Below are 25,343 nucleotides of genomic sequence, written 5' to 3'. Positions count from 1 at the left end.
ATTAATAAGAAAATAAAATCATATGCTGAGGTTGCTAAGATTTATGATAAGAATGAATCTTTCATCCATGAAATTGTAAAGATTGAAAAAGGAATGCATGCTAGTTTTGCTGCCATACTTCAGACTGCAAAATTTTTGGCCACAGTGTGTGATAAGTGCTTAGTTAAGATGGAAAAGACATTAAATTTATGGGTAGAAAACATGAACAGAAACAGGCTCCAATTGATGGCAGTCAGGTTCAGTACCATCCATGGTTTCAGGCATCCACTGGGGGTCTTGAGATGGATGTCCCTTGGATAAGGGAAGATTAATGTATTAGTATTCAGCCCAGTGGTCAAAAGATAATATATCAGAAAGTAAAGAGCTAAAGATTTTCTGAAAGATATCATCTCCTAAACTTATTTTTAAATTTCCATCAGTTATAAGTTCCCAAACACTCTCTGCTCCTTCACAAGTACATGTTACAAGGTAAGTGCTCAATAAATGCATGTGAATGAATGGATGAATGAAGTATCACTCCATAGTCTGGGGGTGTCCCTCATCCTAGAAATAGGAGATAAGAGCCCACCCTCAGGGCCTGTGGAATTGGTTCTCTATTCCCTTACCACATCTAGCTACTATCCATGATCACTTTAATGGAGCTTGGTTTGGGGGATAACAAACAAGAAAATGCATTCAGGAAAGTGTCAGTTTTAGCCTTTGGTCCTTACAGCCTAGATAACAAGGCCAATCATGGCAGATGAAGCCTTTCTAGTGTTCCCTAGATCCTCTGAACCTCCTCGGGGAGTGGCACCTGGCTAACAGTGCCCTATCACTGCTCCACATGCCTGGCCAACCCATCACTCACCACAGGGAACATAAAGCTGCCTGATAGCCTGCTGCCAGAGTGCATCTGTTTAGCTGGCATTGCCTCCTGTGGGAATGAAGCCAATGAGCCTTGGTGGGGAGAGGAGAAATCAGGCAGGATAGAAAAAAGAAGGTTGGGGAATCTGGTGCTGAGTTGCTCTGTAGACTTAACAAGCCTTTAATTTCTACAGCAAAGCACAGAGGAGTTCATTGTGAAAATGTCTGGAAGCCTCTAATTGGCCCAGTGTTGATGCCACTGCTACTCTATGGAGGGCACAAGGCCCTTAGGAGCAATGTTTCACTTTCCAATCCTCTTCCTCACTCACTCTATGTCCCCCTTATGGAGATGAGACCAGACCAACACTCTTCGTGGGTGTGTGTATGTGTGTGTGTGTGTGTGTGTGTGTATTTTGTTTCGTTTTGTTTTGAGACAGAATCTCGCCCTGTTGCCCAGGCTGGAGAACAGTAGCAGGAACATGGCTCATTGCAGCCTCAACCTCCTGGGCTCAAGTGATCTACCCACTTCAGTCTCCCAAGTAGCTGGGATCCCAGGCATGCATGCCACCATGCCCAGCTCATTTTTTTTTTTAATTGTAGAGACAGGGTCTCACCATGTTGCCCAGGCTGGTCTTGAACTCCCAGGCTCAAGCCATCCTCCTGCCTCAGCCTCTCAAAGTGCTGGGATTATAGGTGTGAGCCACTGTGCCTGGCCTCTTCCTATATTTCTAAGGGACTGCCAAGCAGATGAATCTTAATGTGAAATTTCAATTTCTACTTTTCTACTTGGAGGAAAACTGGTAGGGAAAGTCTGCCAGAACTTATGTTCAAAAGCTTAAGGTTCAGACAACTGATTTCCTGTCAACCATCATTTTCATAAACCATTCCCCCAACTTTCAGCCTCCCAGGCCATGCACATCACAGCTGGGCCTACGTTCACTCTTCCCCACAAGTAAGATTTCTGTATCACCTCAATTTTCCCAAGTTTGACACTGTGAACATCTACTGTGGCACGATCTTAGCTCACTGCAATCTCCACCTCCCAGGTTCAAGCAATTCTCCTGCCTCAGCCTCCCAAGTAGCTGGGATTACAGGTGTGCACCACCACGCCTGGCTAATTTTTGTATTTTTAGTAGAGACAGGGTTTCACCATGTTAGCCAGGCTGGTCTCGAACTCCTGACCTCAGGTGATCCACCCGCCTTGGCCTCCCAAAGTGCTGGGATTACAGGCATGAGCCACAGCACCCGGCCTATCTCTTTTTTTAAGAGATGGGTCTCTCTCTGTCATCTAAGCCGGAGTGCAGTCACCAGTCACGTGCGGTCACAGCACACTGCAGCCTCTAACTCCTTGGCTCCAGTGGTCCTCTTGCCTCAGCTTCTCAGGTAGCTGAAACTACAGGCATGCACCACTGTGCCTGGCTACTTCATCTTCATTGGTCTGTGAGCTCCAGTAGGGCAGACTCTATGTTATTGGACTTCTATGTATTTCCAGAGCCTGGCACAGTGACTGGCAAACACAGTAATTCAGAGAATGTCCAGTGAATGACTGCTTGCATACATGTACCAGACGAGCAGGGAAAAAATCTGGCCTCAATGAGCAGATGGGTTGGTAAATGTTCAGTCCTTTTCATATCAGTACACCCTATCTCTCCCTATAAACTCCTTGGAAGCAGGAACTGAGTGTTTTTCAATTCTTTTATCCATCCTCTTTCAATTAAATTACTGATTTATGAATAACTAATGAATAACTGAATAAATGAATGCATATTAGCCAAACCATATTATAATCTCAAGTCTCTCAAAACCTCCCAACACAAGCACCAAAGTTGTTTTTAAAGAAAGTTAGCCCCCCAAAAAACACTTGCAGAAATCCATGTTGGCACATTTACAACATTCATAGGACAACACCAATACCAAGCAGCAGAGAAAACAAATAGCTTTGAGGCAGATGCAGATTGGGGAAATTGTGATCTATAGGAAGCCTGGCCAAGCCATAGGAAATGGGGGATGACAGCCAGGGTGGCAGTAGCCAAAACTTGTGGATAATTCGCCATCCAAATTAACCATGCCATTCAAAGGCATTGCATTGAAAGCACTGACAAGAATCAATTCCATGAGTTATTTGCCAGACATGTTGAGGCCAGGGCTCTGTGTAGGAAATGCGGTAAGAGAAAACTCTGTCATGCATGGCTATACATAGTGGCAAAAGATTAAGAACAGAAGCCAACAGTGGGTAGAGGGAAGCCAGGATTCAGAGGGCAGGGTTTCTCTCTGCTGCAGGGTTCCCTTATAATTAACCAATTAAGGCCAAAGCTCCATTCCCTGTGGCAGTTTTCTCTGCCATAGAGAATGAGGTCACAGCCCTAACTACACAGACCTATAAGGCATCTGGGTGATGAAGAATAGCTTTAGATGTACTTGGATCATTCCCAGGAGGTGACTGGATACATGTGTGGTATTCGTAGACTCAGTAGGAATTCTCAGAAGAATTAAAGCGTATTCTGACACTAGCTTTTAAATCCCTGTTTACATTCTTATCTCAAGGACTCTAAAAAAATAAATTGAATATTACTGAATCGATTAAGCAACCCTGGAGGCTGGAATAGCTCAAATAGGGCCCCATGGACTCTAAAATAACCAATTACACTATTATTCAGTAGCACTAAATGTAATATTGTATGTAAAATGAATTATTTAATATAGAATGTGAAAGAATTATTGAAACTGTAAGGAACCATTCAAATTTAACATATTACTGTCATTGTTATTTAGATGATGTCAATTTTTCAGAGAAACCAAAAGTACTCAATGGCTATCAGAGTTCAAATCTAACAGAGAGGAACAGACGTACATTAGCTTGTGGAGAGGGTGGAGGGAAGTTTACAGAATGGGTAGAAAAATCAAATATCAGAGAAGGAAAAGAGGCACTACTGCATTATTCTAGGGATCAATTAATTAAAAAGTTATGCATCTGTTGTTTTTATGAAGATGATTCCATTACCACCACAAAAAGACCACTCTCCCATTCCCCTTTTCCCTTACGCCCTTATGTTTTTCAAGAATTGGAGGTCAGGGGATATTTATGGAAGCATCAAAGCATGAAACAGACGACCAAGCCTCTTAGTTTAGGTGGCTCTTCAGTCAAAAGATTTCCAAGTGAAAATGAGCAGAAAACTAAGATTAGGACCAGCTCTGTGCTGGTTTCCTCCTCTTAAACAGACAGTGGGACCATCAAGAGCTGAGTTTTGTTGTTGTTGTTAAGTTGGGGCAGGAGGCATAAGACAACTAAAAGAGCTTCTGCCACAGTTGGTGAATGAGTCAGACTTACACAGCTAAAGACCAGGGGCAGCCCAAAGGCAGAGAGCAAGAGAAGAGGAACCAGAATATTGGAATCACTCAGAGGTAGGCTTCCTGGCTCTTCTGTGTTTCAACTCTTAGACTATAGCTCTTTGTTAACAATCCCCTTACATGTGTTCAGACAGGAATGATGCAAAGATGAGGTGCCCTGCAGTGCAGACAGGATGCAAGCTCCGCCCTTCAGTGAAGGTTGTGACACCCCTTGGCCAAAGGAAAATTCCAACTCGGTTAGGTTGGGACAGCATTTCTGCAGTTTTCCTCTGTGTTAGGAACAACGCCAGGGCACAGGCACCAGAACGGGGGAGGGTTCTGTGGCAGGTCAGGCTGCAGAGCTTCTTAATTAGAAACAGGAATTAAGGAAGGAGTCTGTAGTGCAGCTGGAGAAATAAAATCTTATACACGAATTCATGAGAATGGTTATTTCTGGGGAAAAGGCTGGAATGGGTGGGGGGAGCCAAAGGCACTTCAGTCTTGCCTATAATGCTCATATTTAAGAAGACAATGTATTCATATGTTGAGTAAAAGCTGATTTTAAAAATCTTAAATTTCAGAGAGTCACAGAGAGAAGAGAGAGATGGAACGAAAAGGAGGGAGAGAGAAATGAAGAAAGGCACAACTAACAGCCTAGGTTTCCCTGGATGCTGGGCTAAGACAACCCGCAGGAGTAGGGCTTAGCTGCAGTGGAAGACGTATGGAGCAAATCTTGAAGGGGAAGCATCCCAAACCAGAATTTCCTGGGTCACAAGAAAAGCAAATGCAATAAACAGAATTGTAAGAGAAACAAGTGGGGAGGAAACGACCCCTTGTCGGCCCTAGCCCATCTTGCCTGTCAGACTGAGGCCCCAGTTCCTCTGCTTTCACATGGACGGGTGCACGCGCTGACTCCCTGGGATTGGGCCCAGGACCCAGGTCCCCTCTCGCTCAGTAGCTCCTCTCAGACAACCGTGTCCTTGATTGCAGAGAAATCTACTTCCCCAGACTCAGAAAGAGATTCAGACATGAAGAGGGCACTTCACATGGACCATCTACAGTCCCCTGCCCTCTCAAACTTTCTACCAATGCAGTACCACTCCACCCTCCCTTGGCTCCGCTGGTTAGCTCCTGATACAGATGAGCACTTTTGCCAAATATCCAGGGATTCCCTGAGGATTTCCTTGGAGAGAGAAGCTCTAGGGAGGATGGAGACCCCCTCTTCTGGAAGGAGGTGATTTCTGAATTTGTGGTCCTGTCCTCTTGGGCTCAGGTAAGCTACCAGGGAAGGTCATGGCCCAGGTTAGCTGTGGGCAGGCGGCCCTTCTGATTTCTCCTGGTTCACCCATCTGCACCGTAAGTACCACCTTAGCCCCTTTGGGGTTCTGGGGGCGATTTGCTCTGGGGTCCCCAGAGGATGGGGGAGGAGGACCCCTTCCGGAGACTGGGCGGGAGACGCTGGGGGAGGGCAGCTGAGGAGTGGGAGGAGCAGGACAGTTACCTCATTGAAGCCCTCCTGCAGGACGTCCAGTAAGTTCCCTCGGGTCAGGCAGGCTAGCATTGTTCCTGCTGGGGGCTCCCCGGGCGGGGTCTCCAGCCCGGCGGCCGCCGCCACCTCCTCCTCCTCCCTCTGCACACAAAGGCTCTCGGCTCAGCTCACTGGGATCCCTCCGGAGTCCCGCATGCCACTTACTGAAAACCTAGACTGGAGCCAAACTAGCGGCTTGCACTGGGCATGCTCGCACGGGGGCCTCCGCTGGAGGGGCCAGGCGCGGTCGCGGTTTCTATGGAAACCACTGGGCGCGCACTAGGTGGAGCGGCGCTGCCGGGCTGCCCCCAGTCCCGCTTTCCTGCGGGAAAGCCCCAAGGCCAGGCAGGCTGGCGAGGGCGCGCGCTGCACGCCCGCACGCACGCGCGCACACACACCGCCCCGGGCCGCAGCACGGGTGTGTGTGCGTGCGCTACACACACACACACACACACACACACATACACACACGGCTTTTAGGCAAACCTGCTGCTCTATGTGCGCGCTGCGTGCATACACACACACACACACACACACACACACGTTGACAAACAGGCGGCCCGGCTGGCGTATGCATGCGCTTGCAGCCGCGCGCACGCACACACACACCAGGCTTGCAGGTGGGTGTGCCCGCGGGGAGGGTGCGCAACACACACACACACACACACACACACACACTGCTAACTTAAGGCCACAAACGGCCCACCAGAAGGTGGGTGGGAAAGGGAGTGAATCATAGGATTTTCCCCCAGACTAACCGAAAACAGCAACCTTTTTCCACATGGGCCCTGGACAGTGAGGTCAAGCTAAAGAAGAGGAAGCAGAAGGGAAAGAAATAAGAAAGAGAAGGAGCAGAGGAAGAAAGGGGGAAAAGAGGATAAAAAGAACTTTAGTTATTGATGGTATCAGAACACATTCAATAGAACAGTGTTAAACATCACACAGGATCACAACAGAAACATCAAGGATGACCAAGGCTTTTCCAAAATTTTCCTATTTCATTCTTTATAAAATAACTGCTAAAATATACAACCCATATTTTAATGTGTTTTAAAATAAATGGGTTTTAATTAAAATAAAGACTGCAAAAATGTCCTGGTGCATTTGAAAGAGGGAAAACGCTTCCTCAAGTGAAACAGAAAGCTATTCTAGGCTGTTTCTAGCTATTCAAGTCATAGCCTTGATTATTTATTTTTAGGAATACTAGTCATTTGCAACTCATTGCAAACTCTTGTTTCTATAGGAAAACTCGAAGCTGAAAAAACATTCATTTTACATTCCACCTCGTGATCCCAGATGGAGAGGAAGGGTTTACAGAGCATTAGGGCTCAGAGAAGGTCAGGGCCTTGTCCAAGGACGCAGCCAATCAGTGACAGGCAGCTCAAGGATCTAGGAGTCTACACTTATGATTTTCTGGAAGGCCCAGATTCCTCCTCAAATCCTGATTAGTACCTTAGCAAGAAAAGTCAGTAATGGCTCTTATTCAACCTAATGACCTCTTCAGGTCCTTAGAGAAAAAGAAAATCCTTACCAAGAGCAGCCAGGCTAGCAATATCTTGTCTGAATGTCTAAAGCTGCTAGATGTTTCTGAAAAAGAACACATCTCCCTGACCACAACAGGCAGGGGGCAGAGGGCCAGCACAGGTGTTGAGCGGCAGCTGCTTGTTGAGTGTAGTGGGTTCAATTCTGGCTAATGCTGGGGAAAAACGAAGACACCAAATCATTCTAAAACTGAGCAGCCCACAAGTCCGAAGACCACTGTGCTTCATAATCTAGCTGAGGAATTTAACTGCCAAGAACTCCCTTTGACACTACCACACTTCATGGTGTAACACCCCCGGAGAGTCACTAACCCATGTCAATTCAACAAGTTCCTTTATAAAGAGAAGCATGAAATTTCCAACAGCACGGACTTGCATGCAATACATCTACATGCATAATGATGCAAAACCAAAGTACCTAGTTGGTGGATCCCTGGGTAGAGGATCCTGATTGGTTGAGAGCCCCTCATGCTTTGTACACAGAGCAGAAAATATTGAGACATCAGAGGGAGATCTTGCTGACAGTTATCTATGCCAGAGGTCAGCGTTTCTCAAACAAGTCTTTGATCAAAGTAGGATCTGTGAGCTCAGTGTTTCTGGAAAAAGACTTATGAAATCACTGAATTTTAAAGCTCCAAAACATTTTGGCCCAACTTCCTTACTTGACCCAACTCCCTTATATCACAGAAAAAGCAACCAAGGCTAGGAGAGGTGCTCACAGTCACTCAGCAAGTCAGTATGGAAACTAAGATCTGAACCAGAGGGCTCTGAGGTCTGGCCTTGTGCTCTTTGTACTGCCCATCACAGCATGCTGGAGGAATTAAGAGAGAATTGTAGTGAACTGATTTTTAAAAATGTATTATAAGGCATATGATCCAATATTGCACTATTCCGTAAAAGTCTATAACTATACGAACCACGTATTCTAGAGCAATGGTGTTCACTAGAACTGTCTGTGAAGATGGAAATGTTCTATATCTATGCTGTACAATATAGTGGCCACACATGTGGCTACTGAGCACTTGAACTACAGCTAATGCAACTGTGGAACTAAAATTTTAATGGCATCTAATTTTGATTTAAATAGTACAATTTCAAAATATTCATTCTGTTGTCCCCATATGACTATTAAGATGCGTTCCAAAAATTATACTATTACATACAGTCTGCCTCTCACATTTGGAAAAAGCACAAAATTCCTGTCGGACCATATAATGTCCATTTTTTTTTGCTCAGAAGAGATGTTCACCACAGTCATCTTAGTTGACCTTACAAAGTGGCTCAGGCGAAGAACTGAGCTTTAGCTCCAAACAACACTAACATTTAGTATTCCTTCCATCCTCCCGATCCCCACCATGTTGTAATATCAACATAAGAGCTGGGAGAGTATGAGGGCTAGCTACAAGAACTAGGAATAACTGGGACAATGATCAGGCATCCCATAGTGTTTGTATGTGGGAAAACCGCAAGCCATCTGGGTAGCTGGAACCACTTCCGCTGCTGCAGGGCTGTCATTCACTCTGCCTGGAAGCAGAGGCAAAGTAACCCAGCAAACTGCTTTCTGCATATCTCTGCCATGCTGCCTGATTTCTGAACTTATACCTGGCTTCCTCAGTCCTGCATTATTTTGACAATAATGGCAGACACTTCCCCCACAAACTAAAAGCTACCCAAATATCTATATATAACAGTAATAATAGCAAAATTGAGTTTTTACTATGTGCCAAACCCTGTACTCAGCACTTAGTATTAGCTCATTTGACTGTCACAATTACCATAAACAGTAGGATTTTTACATATAAAGAAAGAGTGGTTTGGAGAAGTAACTTGTCACAAACTCAATAGCTACTAAATGGTGAAGCCAAAGTCCAGGTTCTTAACCATTATGCAATACTTTCATATGAAGAATGCAACATTACATTACATAAGAATGCAAGATTACATTACAAAAATGTAAATCTATTTTTACTTGAAGGAGTGAATGAGCCAGTGGAGGAAACATTAATCACTTCTGTTAATAAATAGAGTAAGATGTTAGCCTAAGTAAGACTTTGAGCCTTAAAACAAAACCATCATTTGGTGAAAATATTGCCTGTGACTTCTCTCTGTGTAAAAATAAGAAGTGTGAAATTCAAATCTATATAAAATTTAACACAACTATTATGGGCAATAATTCATGACTATAAAGAAACAGAAAGGCAGTTTGAATAAACAAATAATTACAATTGTCAATAAAAATATTTTAAATGAACCTCGGAATAATGTTTTTTTGTTTGTTTGTTTGTTTTTAGAGAGAGAGAGACAAGATCATCTCACTCTGCTGCCCAAGCTAGAATGTAGTGGCACAAAAAAATTACAAAATTAATACAAAAAAATACAAAAATTAGCCACTCATGGTGGTATGTGCCCATAGTCCCAGCTACTCAGGAGGCTGAGGTGGGAGGATCGCTTGAGCCTGGGAGGTTGAGGCTGCAGTAAGCCGTGACTGCACCACTCCACTTCAGCCTGGGCAAGAGTGAGACACTGCCTCAAAAAAAAAAAAAAAAAGGTCCGGGAACGGTGGCTCACGCCTGTAATCCCAGCACTTTGGAAGGCCAAGGCGGAAGGTGGGCGGATCACCTGAGGTCAGGAGTCCGAGACCAGCCTGACCAACATGGAGAAACCCCGTCTCTACCAAAAATACAAAATTAGCCGAGCGTGGTGGCGCGTGTCTGTAATCCCAGCTACTCTGGAGGCTGAGGCAGAAGAATCGCTTGAACCTGGGAGGCGGAGGTTGCGGTGAGCCGAGATCACACCATCGCACACCAGCCTGGGCAACAAGAGCGAAACTCCGTCTCAAAAAAAAAAACCAAAAAGAAAAAACACTACACGGTCTAGCATGTTCTATACTGTGTCATTTAGCACTTAATTATAGGTAATTTAGGAATGTGAATCTTTATCTCGTTTACTGTATTCTGAAGCCAAATATAAATAATTTTTAGTATCCTGTATTTTCCTCTCATTCATTCATACATTGTTTCATTAAACATCCATTAAATAGATGCTGAGCACCTCTTATAAGTCATTATATGCCAGGTCTTATTCTTTTAGCAAAAACTTGAATAACTGACAGTTACACATAAATATACACATAACACATGGGGCAAGAAACAAGACTGGAGGGAAGAATAGTAAAAGGAAGACTAGTAAAACTGAGAATCCGATAACTAGTATGTGAGGAAAGAGTATACATGGTTAATGTGACAGACCGAGTGGGCAGAAGAAGGGAAAAAGACAGAATGGTGAAAGACTAGAGTAGGATGTCGCCAAAGTAATCACCAGATGCTAGTGCTTAATATAAACCACACCAAAGCAGATATGTGAAAATATTCTACATGATTTTTTTTTTTTTTTTTTGAGACGGAGTCTCGCTTCTGTCGCCCAAGCTGGAGTGCAGTGGCGCGATCTTGGCTCGCTGCAAGCTCCGCCTCCCGGGTTCACGCCATTCTCCTGCCTCAGCCTCCCAAGTAGCTGGGACTACAGGCGCCCGCCACCATGCCCGGCTAATTTTGTTGTATTTTTGGTAGAGACGAGGTTTCACCGTGTTAGCCAGGATGGTCTCGATCTCCTGACCTTGTGATCCACTCGCCTCGGCCTCCCAAAGTGCTGGGATTACAGGCTTGAGCCACCGCGTGAGCCACCGGCCATTTTTGTACTTTGAGTAGAGACAGGGTTTCACCATGTTGGCCTGGTCTCAAACTCTTGACCTCAAGTGATCCACCCACCTCAGCCTCCCAAAGTGTTGGGATTACAGGTGTGAGCTACCGTGACCGGCCTTGATTTGCATTTTTTTCTGATGCTCAGTATTGTTGAGCACCTTTTCATATGCCTGTTTGCTATTTGTATGTCTTCTTTTGAGAAATGTGCATTCAAATTTTTTGCCCGTTTTAAAATCGATTATTAGATTTTTTCCTTCAGAGTTGTTTTTTTCTTTTTTCACATGAAGTTTTAAAATTCACATTTCAAAAGTTATCTGCCAGTGGCCAGGCGTGGTGGCTCATGCCTGTAATCCCAACACTTTGGGAGGCCAAGGCAGGAGGATCGCTGGAAGTCAGGAGTTAGAGACCAGCCTGGCCAACATGGTGAAACCCCATCTCTACCAAAATAAAAAATAAAAAAATTAGCCAGGCGTGGTGTCCCATGCCTGTAGTCCCAGCTGCTCTGGAAGCTGAGGTGGGAAAATCACTCAAACCCGGGAGGCAGAGGTTGCAGTGAGCTGAGATCGTGCCACTGCACTCCAGCCTGGGAACAGAGTGAGACTCTGTCTCAAAAAAAAAAAAAGTTATCTGCCAGCTAGCCTGTGGGTGAGTGTTATATTAAGACTAGCGACATCTGGTGGATATTTTGGAAGTGACACGAGTTTCTCTGACTGCACTGAAAATGCACCCCTATGCCTCTGGGCTATCAGTTGATCAGGTGTCAGAGCTCCACATCAGTAATTATACTAACATCAAATCATCTTTCTGCAAGATTCAAGGTCTCATTGCAACAGGTAGCCTGATTTCTATCAAGGACCTAACTCCTAACTGATGTCCAGCTGCCTTCTGAAAGATGTATACAAAATCTGACGCCACAATTCTTTTACGAGGTAATTTATTATTTCAAATGTTGACAGTCTTTGACGTAGTGTTTTTTAAATTATTTATTTATTTATTTTGAGACGGAGTCTCACTCTGTCACCCAGGCTGGAGTGCATTGGCATGATCTCAGCTCGCTGCAACCTCTGCCTCCTGGGTTCAAGTGATTCTCCTGCCTCAGCCTCCTGAGCAGCTGGGATTACAGGTGCCCACCACCACGTCCAGCTAATTTTTGTTTTTTTAGTAAAGATGGGGTTTCATTATGTTAGCCAGGCTGGTCTCAGACCTCAGGTGATCCACCCCCGTCAGCCTCCCAAAGTGCTGGGATTACAGGTGTGAGCCATCGCACCTGGCCTGACATAAGTCTTAAAAAAAATTTTTTTTGAGACAGTGTCTCACTCTATTGCCCAGGCTAGAGTGCAGAGGCACAATCACAGCTCACTGCAGCCTCGACCTCCCAGGATCAAGCAATCCTCCCACCTCATTCAGCCTCCCAAGTAGTTGGGACTACAGGTACACGCCACCACACCCAGCAAATTTTTAAATTTTTTGTAGAAAGGGGTGTCTCGGCCAGGCGTGATGGCTCATGCCTGTAATCCCAGCACTTTGGGAGGCCGAGGCAGGTAGATTATTTGAGGTCAGGAGTTCGAGACCAGACTGATCAACATGGTAAAACCCCGTCTCTACTAAAAATACAGGAATTAGCTGGGCGTGGTGGTGGGCACCCGTAATCCCAGCTGCTCGGGAGGCTGAGGCAGGAGAATCGCTTGAACCCAGGAGGTGGAGGTTGCAGTGAGCCAAGATGGTGCCACTGAACTCCAGCCTGGGCAACAAGAATGAAACTCCATCTCAAAAAAAAAAAAAAGAAAGAAAGAAAGAAAGGAGGGTCTCACGATGTTGCTCAGGCTGGTCTTGAACTCCTGGCCTCAAGCAATCCTGGCATCAGCCTCCCAAAGTCCTGGGATTACAGGCATGAGCCACTACCTCACCTGGCCTGACATAGTCCTAAATAAGGAAATTAATTATTTACAATGTGGGGGTCAGGGGTGAGGGAACCTAAAAGTCCAACAACAGAGAAGTGGTTAAGAAAATTACAGCCATTATAATGTTTACCAAACGTGCCCACATTAAAACAAACATTTTAACGATTTTATGTTAACGTTAAGTGAAACAAAGCAAGTTAAAAAGTTTGCACAGCATACGATCTCATGTTAAAAATATACTAACACAGTGAAACCCCATCTCTACTAAAAATACAAAAAATTAGCTGGGTGTGATGGCACGTGCCTGTAGTCCCAGCTACTCAGAAGGCTGAGGCAGGAGAATTGCTTGAACCCAGGAGGCAGAGGTTGCAGTGAGCTGAGATCGCTCACTATATATATATGTATATATAGAAAAAAGGACCGCAAGAATATTTTCCAGAATATTAACAGTGTGCTTCTGGGTGGGAGAACTACGGTTTGCATTTTTTTAAATCATACTTTGCAATATTTTTCCAATGCTCTGTAATTAACATACATTATTGCTATAACAAACTTTAAATCTTTTAAAAATCCATAATTCTGATTAATTGCTAGAATTTCTCAACCCCTGCCTCATTTTATTAATTCCAGAAAAAGATGAATTCAGGTCCAAGAGAGCTATTAATAGAATTTCCACAAGAAGGAAAAGCAAAAAAATAAGAGAAATATATTAAAATTCTGTTCCAGGATCTGAGTCCTGAAGGAGAAATCCCCAGAAGTAGAACTGTATTGAAATTCCAGTAACATCATCACACAACAGTACACCAAAAACTTACAGAAGGCTCTGTTGGCAGCAAGGAGTTACTGAATCTCATAACCACTTGGGTCCCCATCTTCAAGAGTCCCTAGAAGAGACGAATCAGGGCCACCTAAAACAGAAAGAATAAGAAATGTACAAAATAACAGGCCAGGAAAAAAAAATTTAAAGCTCAACTAACCGAGTTGGGGCCAGACCCCTCCCCAAAACCTACAAACTTAAGTCATCTTGAAGTATCAGAAATAGGACCCTAGTCAGCAGGAAGTCCAGCTGAAGATATTACAAGCACAACAGGCCTATCACAGTGGCATTTTGAAATTTACTTTTTTTTTTTTTTTTTTTTTAGAGATAAGGTCTTGCTCCGGCACACAGGCTGGAGTGCACTGGTGCTGTCATAATTCACTGCAGCCTTTAACTCCTGGGTTCAAGTGATCCTCCCACCTCAGCCTCCCAAGTATCTAGGACCACAGGTGTGCACCACCACACCCAGCTAACCCTGTGGCATTTTTAAACCTAGTTGCTTAGGTATTAATACTAATAAAGTGAAGAGTAATACTCCCCTATCCTTAGTCAAGCAACAATGCATTTTCCTTTCTTCCTATATTTATCAGTCAAGGACCACAGGAAGTATTCTGAAGATAATCAGGAGAAATACTGGAAGCTCTGCTGCTGGCATTTACTTCCTTCTATCCTCAGAAACTGAGTTTTAACCCAGAGAGACAACATGTGTAATTCTTTTTTTGGGGGGTGGGGGACGGAGTCTTGCTCTGTCGCCCAGGCTGGAGTGTGATGGCACGAGCTTGGCTCACTGCAACCTCCGCCTCCCAGGTTCAAGCGATTCTCCTGCCTCAGCCTCCCGAGTAGCTGGAACTACAGGCACGTGCCACCACGCCTGGCTAATTTTTGGTACTTTTTTAGTAGAGATGGGGTTTCACCATGTTGGCCAGGCTGGTCTCCAACTCCTGACCTCGGGTGGCCTCCTAAAGTGCTAGGATTACAGGTGTGAGCCACCACGCCTGGCCTGGCATGTATAATTCAAAGGCAGAAATTTGTATATAGCACTTTAAGAATATGAAATACTATCATCTACATCATCTTATTTGACCTTTGCAGTAAATAATCTTTGAAAACAGGGTTAATGTTTTTACCTTTTTTTTTTTTTTTTTTTTTTTCTGAGATGCAGTCTCGCTTTGCTGCCCAGGCTGGAGTGCAGTGGCGCAATCTCAGCTCACTGCAGCCTCCACCTCTCGGGTTCAAGCGATTCTTCTGCCTCAGCCTCCAGAGTAGCGGGGATTACAGGCACCGGCCACCACGTCCAGCTAATTTTCTGTATTTTTAGTAGTGACGGGGTTTCGCCATGTTGGGCATGCTGGTCTCGAGCTCCTGATCTCAGGTGATCCACCCACCTCGGCCTCCCAAAGTGCTGGGATTATAGGCATGAGCCACCGCGCCTCGCCAGTACTATCCCGGCCCGACCCTGCTTAGCTTCCAAGATCAAACGAGATCGGTTGTGTTCAGGGTGGTATGGCCATTAATTTTTGTATTTTTAGTAGAGACAGGGTTTCGCATTGTTGGCCAGGGTGGCCTCGAACTCCTGACCTCAGGTGATCTGCCCGCCTCAGCCTCCCAAAGTGCTGGGATTACAGGCGTGAGCCACCGCGTCCGGCCACCTTCATTTAATATATAGAAAATAGGCTACAGAGTTTCTCCACCAACTAGTGATGGGGGGTCAGTCCTCCAACCCACCTTTTCTGAATCTGCCTGCATTGAGTCTTTGCCAGACAACCGGCCGGGAAAAAGTGATAATGGTAATGATATAATGGCAGCCAACATTTGACTACAAACTATGAACTTGTCGCAAGTGCTTTAAATTCTCACACTTTATGGGGCTAATAATATATATATATATATATATATTTTTTTTTTTTTTTTTTTTTTTTTGAGATGGAGTCTTGCTCTGTCCCCCAGGCTGGAGTGCAGTGGCGAGATCTCGGCTCACTGCAACCTCCGCCTCCCGAGTTCAAGCGATTCTCCTGCCTCAGTCTCCTGAGTAGCTGGGATTACAGGCCCGTGCCACCATGCCTGGCTAATTTTTGTATTTTTAGTAGAGACGGGGTTTCACCATGTCGGCCAGGCTGGTCTCGAACTCCAGACCTCAGTGATCCGCCCGCCTCAGTCTCCCAAAGTGCTGGGATTGCAGGCGTGAGCCACTGCGCCCGGTCGATACTATTATTGCCAACTTTTGCGTGTGCGTGTGCTACAATTTCATTTTCAGTACTCTACCAGTCTTTAATCATCCCTCTTAGGGACCAGCAGATAGGCAGCGGTATTTGGGGAGAACGGAGAACAGACTGAGAAAGGGGAGTGCGTTACCCCTCCTCTCCAAGCTCTGAAAGTCTGAAGCAGGAAACTGCACACTAAGAATGTACAAGGCTGAGAGCGGTTTGGTCTTTGAAATTTTAGCCTCCTCTTACCCACTTCATCCTCGCCACCTCCGCGTGTCCCCAGTTTCGATGTGGATGATCAACTTGGGTAATATTTTTGTTACCCGCCACCTTTCAGCACCTACCTCTTAAATGATGGGTCCGTCTGGTTCAGCATCTCTGTCCCCAGCCCTCCTGGGCTCGGCCTGCCAGTGCTCTGGCTTTGCCGCCGCATTCCCGCTGCCATGGTGATGCGGAGGCCGGCCCCAGGCCCCGCCCGCCTCCAGCCAGCCCGAGCCAGCCCCTGCCGGCCTTGGTCCCGCCTCTGATCCGCCGGATCCCGCCTCCTGCAGTCCCTGACCGCGCCCCCTGGACCCAGATCCCACGACTGCCGTTCCGCATCCGCCTCCCAGGAGCCCCGACAACAACCAATCCCGGCATGGACCCCCGCCCCAGGAACTGCGCCCTCTGCCAATGGTAGCCTGCCCCCGTTCTCCTAAACCCCACCCCCCTCCAGCTCCGCCTCCAGCCGCGGCCTGGGGGTGGGGCCGGAAGGCCTGTCTACTGGCTGGACTTTCGAACCGCCCTTAAAACTGGGCGGGATCCGCTGTCCTCTGAAGGAGCCTCGGGGCCCCGCCCCAGAAAACGCGCCAGGCATGTTTCTCAGGCCGTTTATTGATCCTAGCGGCCCCGCACCTGCGAGAGCCAACAGTCCCTCCGAGGGAAGTTTCCGGGCCTCGCTGTGCTGTCGGTTATCACTGACTTGAGGTCCTGTAGCCCATGGTTGGAAAGCGCTTCCTCCACGCCTCAGCCCCCTTTCCCCATTTGTCTGTTAAGGTCTGGAACCTGACTCAGCCACTGCGGAAATGGCCCAAGCCAGCCCTAGTGTCTGAATGTAAAAGCTCAGAATGCTTTTCCAGAGCACCTCCCCTTCAGCTTTGGAGTTTAAGGTGTGTGAAAAAGGATACCATTAATTAAAGTCCAACAAGATCAGCCCACGTGCTTATAGGCTAACTTTTTACCTGCTCTTTCTGCACTTTTCAAGAGCAGGAGCAACAATGGTGGGGTCGAAGACCTACCTCCCTGCACACTCCACCTAACCTCATGTGGATAGCTAAGTTTAGCTATCCACCCATAGCTAAACCAACTATAACTCCAACCTAACAGCGGCAAGTCAGAGGCCAGGGGAGAAAATGGGACGCCCACAATTCCAGGGGCCTTGGAGTTCTTTAAGCTTAAAACGTGGCCAATATCCCTGGGTTGCCACCCAATTCCCCAAAGCAGTAGGTTCTCCCCCACAGGATTAGTGGTTAACAATGGACTGGGCCTTCCTCCCCAACGTTCACACCAGGGTCCCGTTCTTGCTGTCATAGCGAGGTGTGGCCCGGGGGAAGCGAAGGGTCGCATACTCTGTAGCGTTTTCTAAATGGACATGTTTCACTTCCCGGGCATGGGGACGGCTGCACACTTGAATGTCAGCATAATGTAAGTTGCTGTCTTCCGACATGAGGCCTGGACTCCTCTCTTGAGACCCTTGCTGCTGTAACACCCGCTCATACGTATGTCCTGTTGTTTCATGGCCCTGCGAGGAACGGATAGCATTAAGGGAGATTCATGGCTTGGTTTTGCCCCTCACCTCCAATGCAGGGGCAGGTCAACTGGTGTCCCTTCGCTTTGCTCCTTTGAGCAAAGGACAGACAGAGAAGGACAGACAGAGCCAGCAAATTCTACAGGTGACCGAAATGTGTCTGTTGCAGTGCAAAAGAGCTGACTACTGGGATCCCATGTCCGAGCAGCCCCGGAGAGGGGACAGAGGCCTGTCATTACCTTTGGGAGATTCTGCTGCAGCTGTTGTGGCTGCGGCTTCAGTGTCCGTCTTGCTTGGCTTCCTGAGGGGAAGAAATCCAACTTAAATTCATTCTCTCTTCCCTGTCTCTGCTGAGATTGCCTTCTTCAAATCACTATTAAACTATTACAGCAGGCTTCCGTCTAATCCCCCTGCCTCCATTCTCACTTCTTTCATGTCTACTAGTCCTAAATCCAAACTCCTTAGCAGGGTTTACAATCTGGCCCTTTCACAATCTGGCCATAATATCTTCCATCCTCATTTTTCACTAGCCCCTAACACAGTTCAACAAGAGAACCCATTATGTGCCAGGCTGTGTGCAATGTTCTGGGGGTAGTAGGATGAATAAGCTGTTTCCTCTACCTCAGGGGACTTACAGCCTGCTAGGGGAGACAAATAAATAAAAATAAGTAAACAGGCTTACAATGCAAGGTGGTAAGTGCTCAGCTATACCAATCAGCCACTTTGAATCAGGTCAGTCTCTCTCTCTTTTTTTTTTTTTTTTCCGTGAGCTGATTTATCTGCCTAAAACACCTTCTCCCTCCTCTGCTGACTTGTGAACTTTGCTTTTATTTATTTATTTATTTATTTAGAGACAGAGTCTCACTCTGTTGCCTAGGCTGGAGTGCAGTGGCGCGATCTTGACTCACTGCAACCTCCACCTCCTGGGTTCAAGCAATTCTCGTGCCTCGGCCTCCCAAGTAACTGGTACTACAGGCGCATACCACCGTGCCCAGCTAGTTTTTCTCTTTTTAGTAGAGATGGGGTTTCACCATGTTGACCAGGCTGGTCCCAAACTCCTGACCTCAAGTGATCCGCCCCACCTTGGCCTCCCAAAGTGCTGGGATTACAGATGTGAGCCACTACGCTTGGCCCTTTGCTATTATTTCTTTGACATTTTGACATCAGTGTCTTCTCTCATTTTCCCACAGCATGAGTGCACATCTATTACAGCACCTGTAGATGATATTACAACTGTTTGTTTATATGAATTTATCTCTTAAATTTGATTTTCACCTCTTCCAGGGCTGAGATCATGTGTCTTTCCTCTTGTGCCTCTCTGCCTCCTTGGGACCCACACAGGTCCTCACATACAATATAAGTGCTGAGTAAATATTTGCTAGATGAATGAAAGAATGAGCAACCAACCCTGCCACTCTGAAATAATGGAAAGGATAAGATCCAGAGGTTCAGAGCTAGTCTTGAACGCAGCAACCTGGATTCTCTTTGGTGTGCTGTCTCCCTTTATCCTTTCATTCCTTTTCTACCCTTCTGCCCTTTCCAAAGATTGAAGTTCTATTGTCTTCTCTAATTTACCTCCCCCAGATTCTCCCCCCAGCCCCAAAGTTACCTGTTTTCTTTTTCTTCTGGAAAGTTGATGGGCAGGTCCTGTGGTAGGAAAAACAGATCACCCATGTGCAAGAGCCCTGGCCTCTGCCTTCCCTCCATCATCATTTGCTCTGTGGTCTCCTTAACATTCTGATGACCTTCCCCTACCTCCCTCTAACAAAGGTTCACCCTGAGCCAGGTTCAGTCCCAAAGCATTAGTCAAGGGTACCACACCTCTCCCACATGGATGGTTCTGGAAGGTAGAGTAGTACAACTGACATAACCAGACCCAAAATACAGCCTCAGGCAACCAGGCACTACATGCCAGGGATGTATCTGGCTTGAGAGCTATTCTGGGATTGTCTAACAGGCTAATCCCAGCAGAGGGTGAGGGAAATCTGCCAAATGATGGAATATTCTTGGATCCAGAGACCCTCTTGCCTCTTCTTCAGTGGTTTTTTTTTTTCCTGGGGTCTTTGCCAATCTGGGACTTTAATTCTGGGAGTCATGGAAGTTGCCACAACCATGGCTAACTAATTACAGCCCCTCAAGGCCCTTTCTTAACAAGTGACCACCCTCCCTGCTTCTTGTCCTTGTTTTTAATTAACAGAGAAAGTGAGAGATGTTTAACCTTTAACATCCTTTAGAGAACTTTGTCTACAGAACAGGGAGCACTGAATTTGGTGAGTGACTCAGCTATCCTGCCCTCACTGTAAGGCAGACCTCTTATATTTATTTCTGAGCCCCTGGGGTCCCCAATGGCGCCCGTGTGTCTACGTGATTGTTAACTGTTTGATGCCAGAGAGACAACACTGACTGAGGAAATAGGCTAAATAGTTTGGGGCTTACTCCGGATTCTTTTTCTTGCTTTCTTGCTAGTACATTTCCAACTCTTGCCAGAGCCAACCCTGTTTGTCTGCCTGATCTCTCATCTCCTGGGAGGTTTCCTTCTTTGCTAATTGGAGAGGGCGAGAGAGAGAAGACTGACTTCTAAATCATGAGGACTACTGTGGGAAAAAAGTCAGGATTTTTCCACACACATTTGACAGAGGTTTCTGTTTTGATGTGATTTTTGGTTTTGCTACAGCTTACTCAGTTGACAGCAGTTGAGTCTCCGGCCAAACTCTACAGGTGGTTCAGAAGAAAAACTACTCCTGTGTTTTTCTACTTCTTCTGCCACTTCAGCTCTTGCTTTGTGTTACCGCTGCTCAGTCAGCCTTATCCTAAGAATGAGATAATCTTCTAATTCTTTGCCACTTGTTACTACTCTTTACCTACTTATTTTTATTTAAATGGATAGAGAAAATATTAATCCTAAAATACATAGACTAGGGCTATCCAGTGTTAGTGAACAGAGCCTGTTCTCAAGTTAGATATTGTGCAATGCCTGGACACAACCCAAATGGAGTGAGTATTCATTTAGACACACAGGTGACGGGATTTTATTTTTAGATTTAAGGAAACTAAGTGGGCATTCTTCTACAGTGGTAATAGAAATAAAAATTTGTGCAATCCTCCTAGAATGCAATTGGCAATAAGTATAAAAAGCCTTAAACATAAATGTCTATACCCTCTGATGTAGCAATTCCATATCCTAAGAAATAATTATACATGTACAAATATGGATATTCATTATAACATTATTTAAATTGCAAAAAATAGGAAATACTCCGAAGGTCCATGATTTGGTAACTGACTAAAGAAATGGCATATCCAATTAATGGAAAATATGTAGCCACTTCATAAAGAATGTTGGAAGAACACCGAACATCATGGAAAATTTTACTTTTTATTAAGTTAGTAAAAAGATATGTTTTGGAATAAAAACTGTGCACATTTAAAAAATATATGGAAATACACTCAAATGTTCCCATCATCTCTGGGTGCTTATATTTATGGTTGCTTTCTATTTTCTGCTCGTTGCAGAAGTTAAATTTTCTGCAATGAATGATTATTACCTTTGTAATCAGAAACAATAACAACAAAGAGTATTTTAAAATAAAAATATCTTCAATTGCCATAATATCTTTAAGCCTCTGGAGGTTTATTGAGATAACAAAAAATAGAGAACAAAGTTGTATTCAATCCTACTAGTATTTGAAGAGGAAAAAAAAGATTTTGGTTAGACTATTTGGTATAGTGTCTCTAGAATGGGCTCTGGAGTCAGACTGATGAGGTCAGAATAGCTGTGAGAACTTTAGCAAATTTTTAACCTCTCTGGGCTTCTGTTTTCTCATTAATAAAATGAGTATGATAGGCCAGGTGTGGTGGCTTATGCCTGTAATGCCAACACTTTGGGAAGCCAAGGTGAACAGATCATTTGAGGTCAGGAGTTCAAGACCAGCCTGGCCAACAGGTGAAACCCCGTCTCTACTAAAAATTCAAAAATTAGCTGGGTGTGGTGGCACGCATCTGTAATGCCAGCTACTAGGGAGACTGAGGCACGAGAATCGCTTAAATCTGGGAGGCTAAGGTTGCAGTGAGCCAAGATTGTGCCACTGCATTCCAGACTGGGAGATAAAGAAAAACTCTGTTTCAAAAAAAAAAAAATGAGTATGATAATATAATTCAGACCTCATGGGATTATTGTAAGGATTAAATAAAACAGGAAATGTAAAATACTTAGCATGGTTCCTAGCATATAATAAGCATGAGTAAAAGTTGACCACTGATGACTATCATCATCAGAGAACTAATCAGTAATGAAAAAAGAATACCAACACTTGGTAAGAAAGAGAATAAAAGAAGCTGTTACATCCCCTTCTCTAGAAGCTTTTCTGTGCTTCTGGATGTCCTATGTCTAACGGCATCTCAGAGTTTAAAGGGTGCTTTATTTTTTCAATCCTGACATTCCAGGAAATACATATTTTTGTTCCCATTTTACAGATGGGTTAACGAAGCACCTTTTTTACTAACTTAATAAAGAGTAAAATTTTCCATGATGTTAGGTGTTCTTCCAACATTCTTTATGAAGTGCCTACGTATTTTCCATTAATTGGATATGCCATGTATTTAGACAGTTACCAAATATTGGACCTTCAAGTTCCAAAGGTTGGACCTTGTTTCTTACTCAACAAGGCAGGGACCAAATGTCCTTTTATTACTATGTCTTCTGTGTCTATCACTGTGCCTGTAGTACATGTTCAGTAAACATTGTTTAATAAATGAATGGATAAATGAATGAGTAGTAGGACAGGACTTGAATCCAATGTATACTCCAAAACCTGTGTGTTTTCCAATGCACTTCACTTGTCTATCTAAATATAATGATGCTTTATTTATAACATGACATCTTCCAGATCTGCCCCAGGCATGGAAGGCAGTAGACAGGATAAAACCAGGACCAGGAATTTCTGGCATGGCAGTGGTGAAAATTCTGGGAAACAACAGTAACAATGCCACAGATAATTTATTATCTCCTTTGCTCTTCAAAATAAGCCTGTGATCTACACAATGTAGGATGTATTATCTATATTTTACATGTGAGGATGGATACAGAGAAATTAAGGGACTTATTACCTATTGTCAGATAGTAAATAAGTGTGAAAGTCATATTCAGATATTCCATGGATATTCTTCTTTTTCCTACTTCTGCCCTTTTATTTTTATTTTCATTTTTGAGACAGGGTCTCACTCTGTCACCCAGACTGGAGTGCAGTGGTGTGATCATGGTTCACTGCAGCCTCGACCCCCAGGGCTCAGGTGATCCTCCTGCCTCAGCCTCCCAAGTACCTGGGATTACAAGTGCGCACCACCACGCCTATCTAATTTTTAATTTTTTTGTAGAGATGGGGTCACCCTATGTTGCCCAGGCCGGTCTCAAACTCCTTTTTTTTTTTTTTCCAAGACATAGTCTTGCTCTGTCGCCCAGTCTGGACTTCAGTGGCACAATCTCAGCTCACTGCAACCTCTGTCTCCCAAGCTTAAGGGATTCTTGTGCCTTAGCTTCTCGAGTAGCTCAGATTACAGGCGTGTGCCACCATGCCTGGCTAATTTTTTTGTGTTTTTAGTAGAGATGGTGTTTTGCCATGTTGGCCAGGCTGGTCTTGAACTCCTGGCCTCAAGTCATCCGCCTGCCTCAGCATCCCAAAGTGCTAGGATTACAGATGTGAGTCACCGCATCCGACCACTTCTGCCTATTTTATTTTATTTTATTTTATATTTTATTTTATTTTATTTTATTATTTTATTTTATTTTATTTTTGAGGCGGAGTCTTGCTCTGTCACCCAGGGTGGAGTGCAGTGGCGCAATCTCGGCTCACTGCAAGCTCCGCCTCCTGGGTTCAAGGGATTCTCCTGACTCAGCCTCCCGAGTAGCTGGGACTATAGGCGCCCACCACCACGCCCGGCTAATTTTTTGTATTTTCAGTAGAGATGGGGTTTCACCATGTTAGCCAGGATTGTCTCGATCTCCTGACCTCATGATCCGCCCGCCTCGGCCTCCCAAAGTGCTGCGATTACAGTCATGAGCCACCATGCCCGGCACTTCTGCCCTTTTAAATAAACATTGCTTCAAAGTTGACTTGCTTGATCTGAGAGGTAATATTATGCAGTGGTTCAAAAGGTGGCCTCTGAAGTCAAGTGGGCCTCAGTTGGAATCTTGGTTTACTTGCTTACCAGCCATGTGACCTTAGGCAAGTTAGTTAATTTCTCTGAGCCTCAGTTTCTCAGCTGACTGTAAAATAGGAGGAGGGGCAAAACCATTTACCTCATAAAGTATTGGAAAAATTAAATGAGACTGTAAAATGCCTGGCACATAGAAACCTCTCAAATGCTACAATTATTACTCTCATCCGGAAAGAAAGGGAAAGAAGGGGAAAGGGAAGAAGAGGGCACAGAAAAACAATGCCAGTTCAATATTCCTGCCCTTCTCTGGCCATTCCGCAGACAGCTAGCTTGGCTCTGTTTTTTTGTTGTTGTTGTTGAGACAGTCTAGCTCTGTTGCCAGGCTGGAGTGCAGTGGCGCGACCTCGGCTCACCGCAACCTCCGCCTTCCGGATTCAAGCAATTCTCCCGCCTCAGCCACCCGAGTAGCTGGGACTACAGGCGCGCGCCACCACGCCCAGCTAATTTTTGTATTTTCAGTAGAGACGGGGTTTCACCATGTTGACTAGGATGGTCTCAATCTCCTGACCTCATGATCCGCCCGCCTTGGCCTCCCAAAGTGCTAGGATTAGAGGCGTGAGCCACCGCGCCCGGCCACTTGGCTCTGTCTTCTAAGGCCTCCTGAAAGGAGGTGCTGCTCTGGTGTTGAACAAGGAGGTACCAGGCAGAGGAAGGTGGCAGTGGGAGGCTGGCAGACAACTATCTCCAGGTGCTCTGATTTTCGGGGCCTCTACATCCACCAACAGAGATAGATGTTCCCCTTTGCCCTTCCACTCTACTCACCAGCTTCCTCCGCAGCAGACCCGGTTTCCCATGGCGCTCTGTCTCCAAGGGAGCCCAGCTGTTTTTATGCATCAAGAGGCTTGTGCATTTCCGGGTTCCTGGTAGAGCTTTCCGCGGCAGCTCCCGGAGTCTGTGTCAGTGTCAGATTTCAACCTAGCAGGTTGGACTTTTGAAGCCACCTGCTGGAATGATTCCCAGGTGACTGTGTTCCCAGCCAAAGGGTAGAACAACACACGGGCTCCAGGTGAGAGCTATCTCAACTTCAGGATTTGAAGCGTCTTTTGATGAAGCCATGAACTTGAGCTTCAAGCTTCAATAAAAAGAAACCTGAGATAGAAAAGGGCTCTTGATTTCCTTAGAAAATGCTTCTCCATTACATCACTCTGTCTTTGAAATATATCCTCTATAATAGATGAGTGCCTAATGTAGTAGTTTGCTCAGCACCACTCAGGTTTAACTGAGTTTCACTTTCGAGGCAATTGGTACCAATTTCTTATTATTTTTGTGCAGAATCTGGGTTGGGATACTGGAGTCTCTTGGAAACTTAAGGTTGGGGAAATGGGTTCCTCATATATTCTCCCCTGCTGTTTGAAATCGATGTGGGCAAATCACTTAACCATTATAGGGCCTAAGTTTCTAGGGCTGTGAAATGAAAAAAAACTGAATCTAATCCCCTTTCTGGTATAAAATCAGAGGATTCTATGATCAGGATGGCCTCAGCAC

At 45.2% G+C, this 25,343-nt stretch overlaps 2 protein-coding genes across 3 annotated transcripts in view; both read right to left on the bottom strand.

Annotated features, from left to right (window-relative positions):
• The window catches only part of DIXDC1 (DIX domain containing 1), a 91,878-nt gene extending 75,454 nt beyond the window's left edge, over window positions 1–16,424 (bottom strand). The window contains exons 1-2 of one of the 2 annotated variants that reach the window (XM_054440248.2): window positions 16,204–16,424; window positions 13,654–13,746 (exon numbers count right to left, since the gene is read on the bottom strand). In XM_054440248.2, coding sequence (XP_054296223.2) covers window positions 13,654–13,710 — 57 coding nt within the window. In that variant the 5' untranslated portion in view covers window positions 13,711–13,746; window positions 16,204–16,424. Of the gene's footprint in view, window positions 1–5,671; window positions 6,121–13,653; window positions 13,747–16,203 lie in introns of those variants that run through there. The other variant, XM_054440247.2, reaches the window with a different exon arrangement.
• Window positions 16,425–16,714: 290 nt separating this feature from the next.
• On the bottom strand, window positions 16,715–25,102 carry C9H11orf52 (chromosome 9 C11orf52 homolog). The gene is made up of 4 exons (XM_054440246.2): window positions 24,621–25,102; window positions 19,255–19,292; window positions 17,885–17,946; window positions 16,715–17,639 (listed from the first exon to the last, which is right to left on the bottom strand). The coding sequence occupies exons 1-4, from the start codon at window positions 24,650–24,652 to the stop codon at window positions 17,400–17,402; spliced, it is 372 nt and encodes a 123-aa protein (XP_054296221.1). The 5' UTR covers window positions 24,653–25,102; the 3' UTR covers window positions 16,715–17,399.
• Between the last annotated feature and the right edge of the window lie 241 nt (window positions 25,103–25,343).

Source organism: Pongo pygmaeus, chromosome 9, assembly GCF_028885625.2.
Source record: "Pongo pygmaeus isolate AG05252 chromosome 9, NHGRI_mPonPyg2-v2.0_pri, whole genome shotgun sequence".
NCBI lineage: Eukaryota > Metazoa > Chordata > Mammalia > Primates > Hominidae > Pongo > Pongo pygmaeus.
The sequence above is the reverse complement of the archived record's forward strand: the minus strand, read 5'-3'. Positions and strand labels throughout refer to the sequence as shown.

Excerpts from the sequence above, each read along its gene's own strand:
- C9H11orf52 (XM_054440246.2), bottom strand. The coding sequence starts at position 24,652 with ATGGGAAACCGGGTCTGCTGCGGAGGAAGCTG. Across the intron at positions 19,293-24,620 it reads GTCTGCTGCGGAGGAAGCTG|GACCTGCCCATCAACTTTCC; the intron begins GTGAGTAGAGTG and ends TTCCTACCACAG. Across the intron at positions 17,947-19,254 it reads CCAGAAGAAAAAGAAAACAG|GAAGCCAAGCAAGACGGACA; the intron begins GTAACTTTGGGG and ends TCTTCCCCTCAG.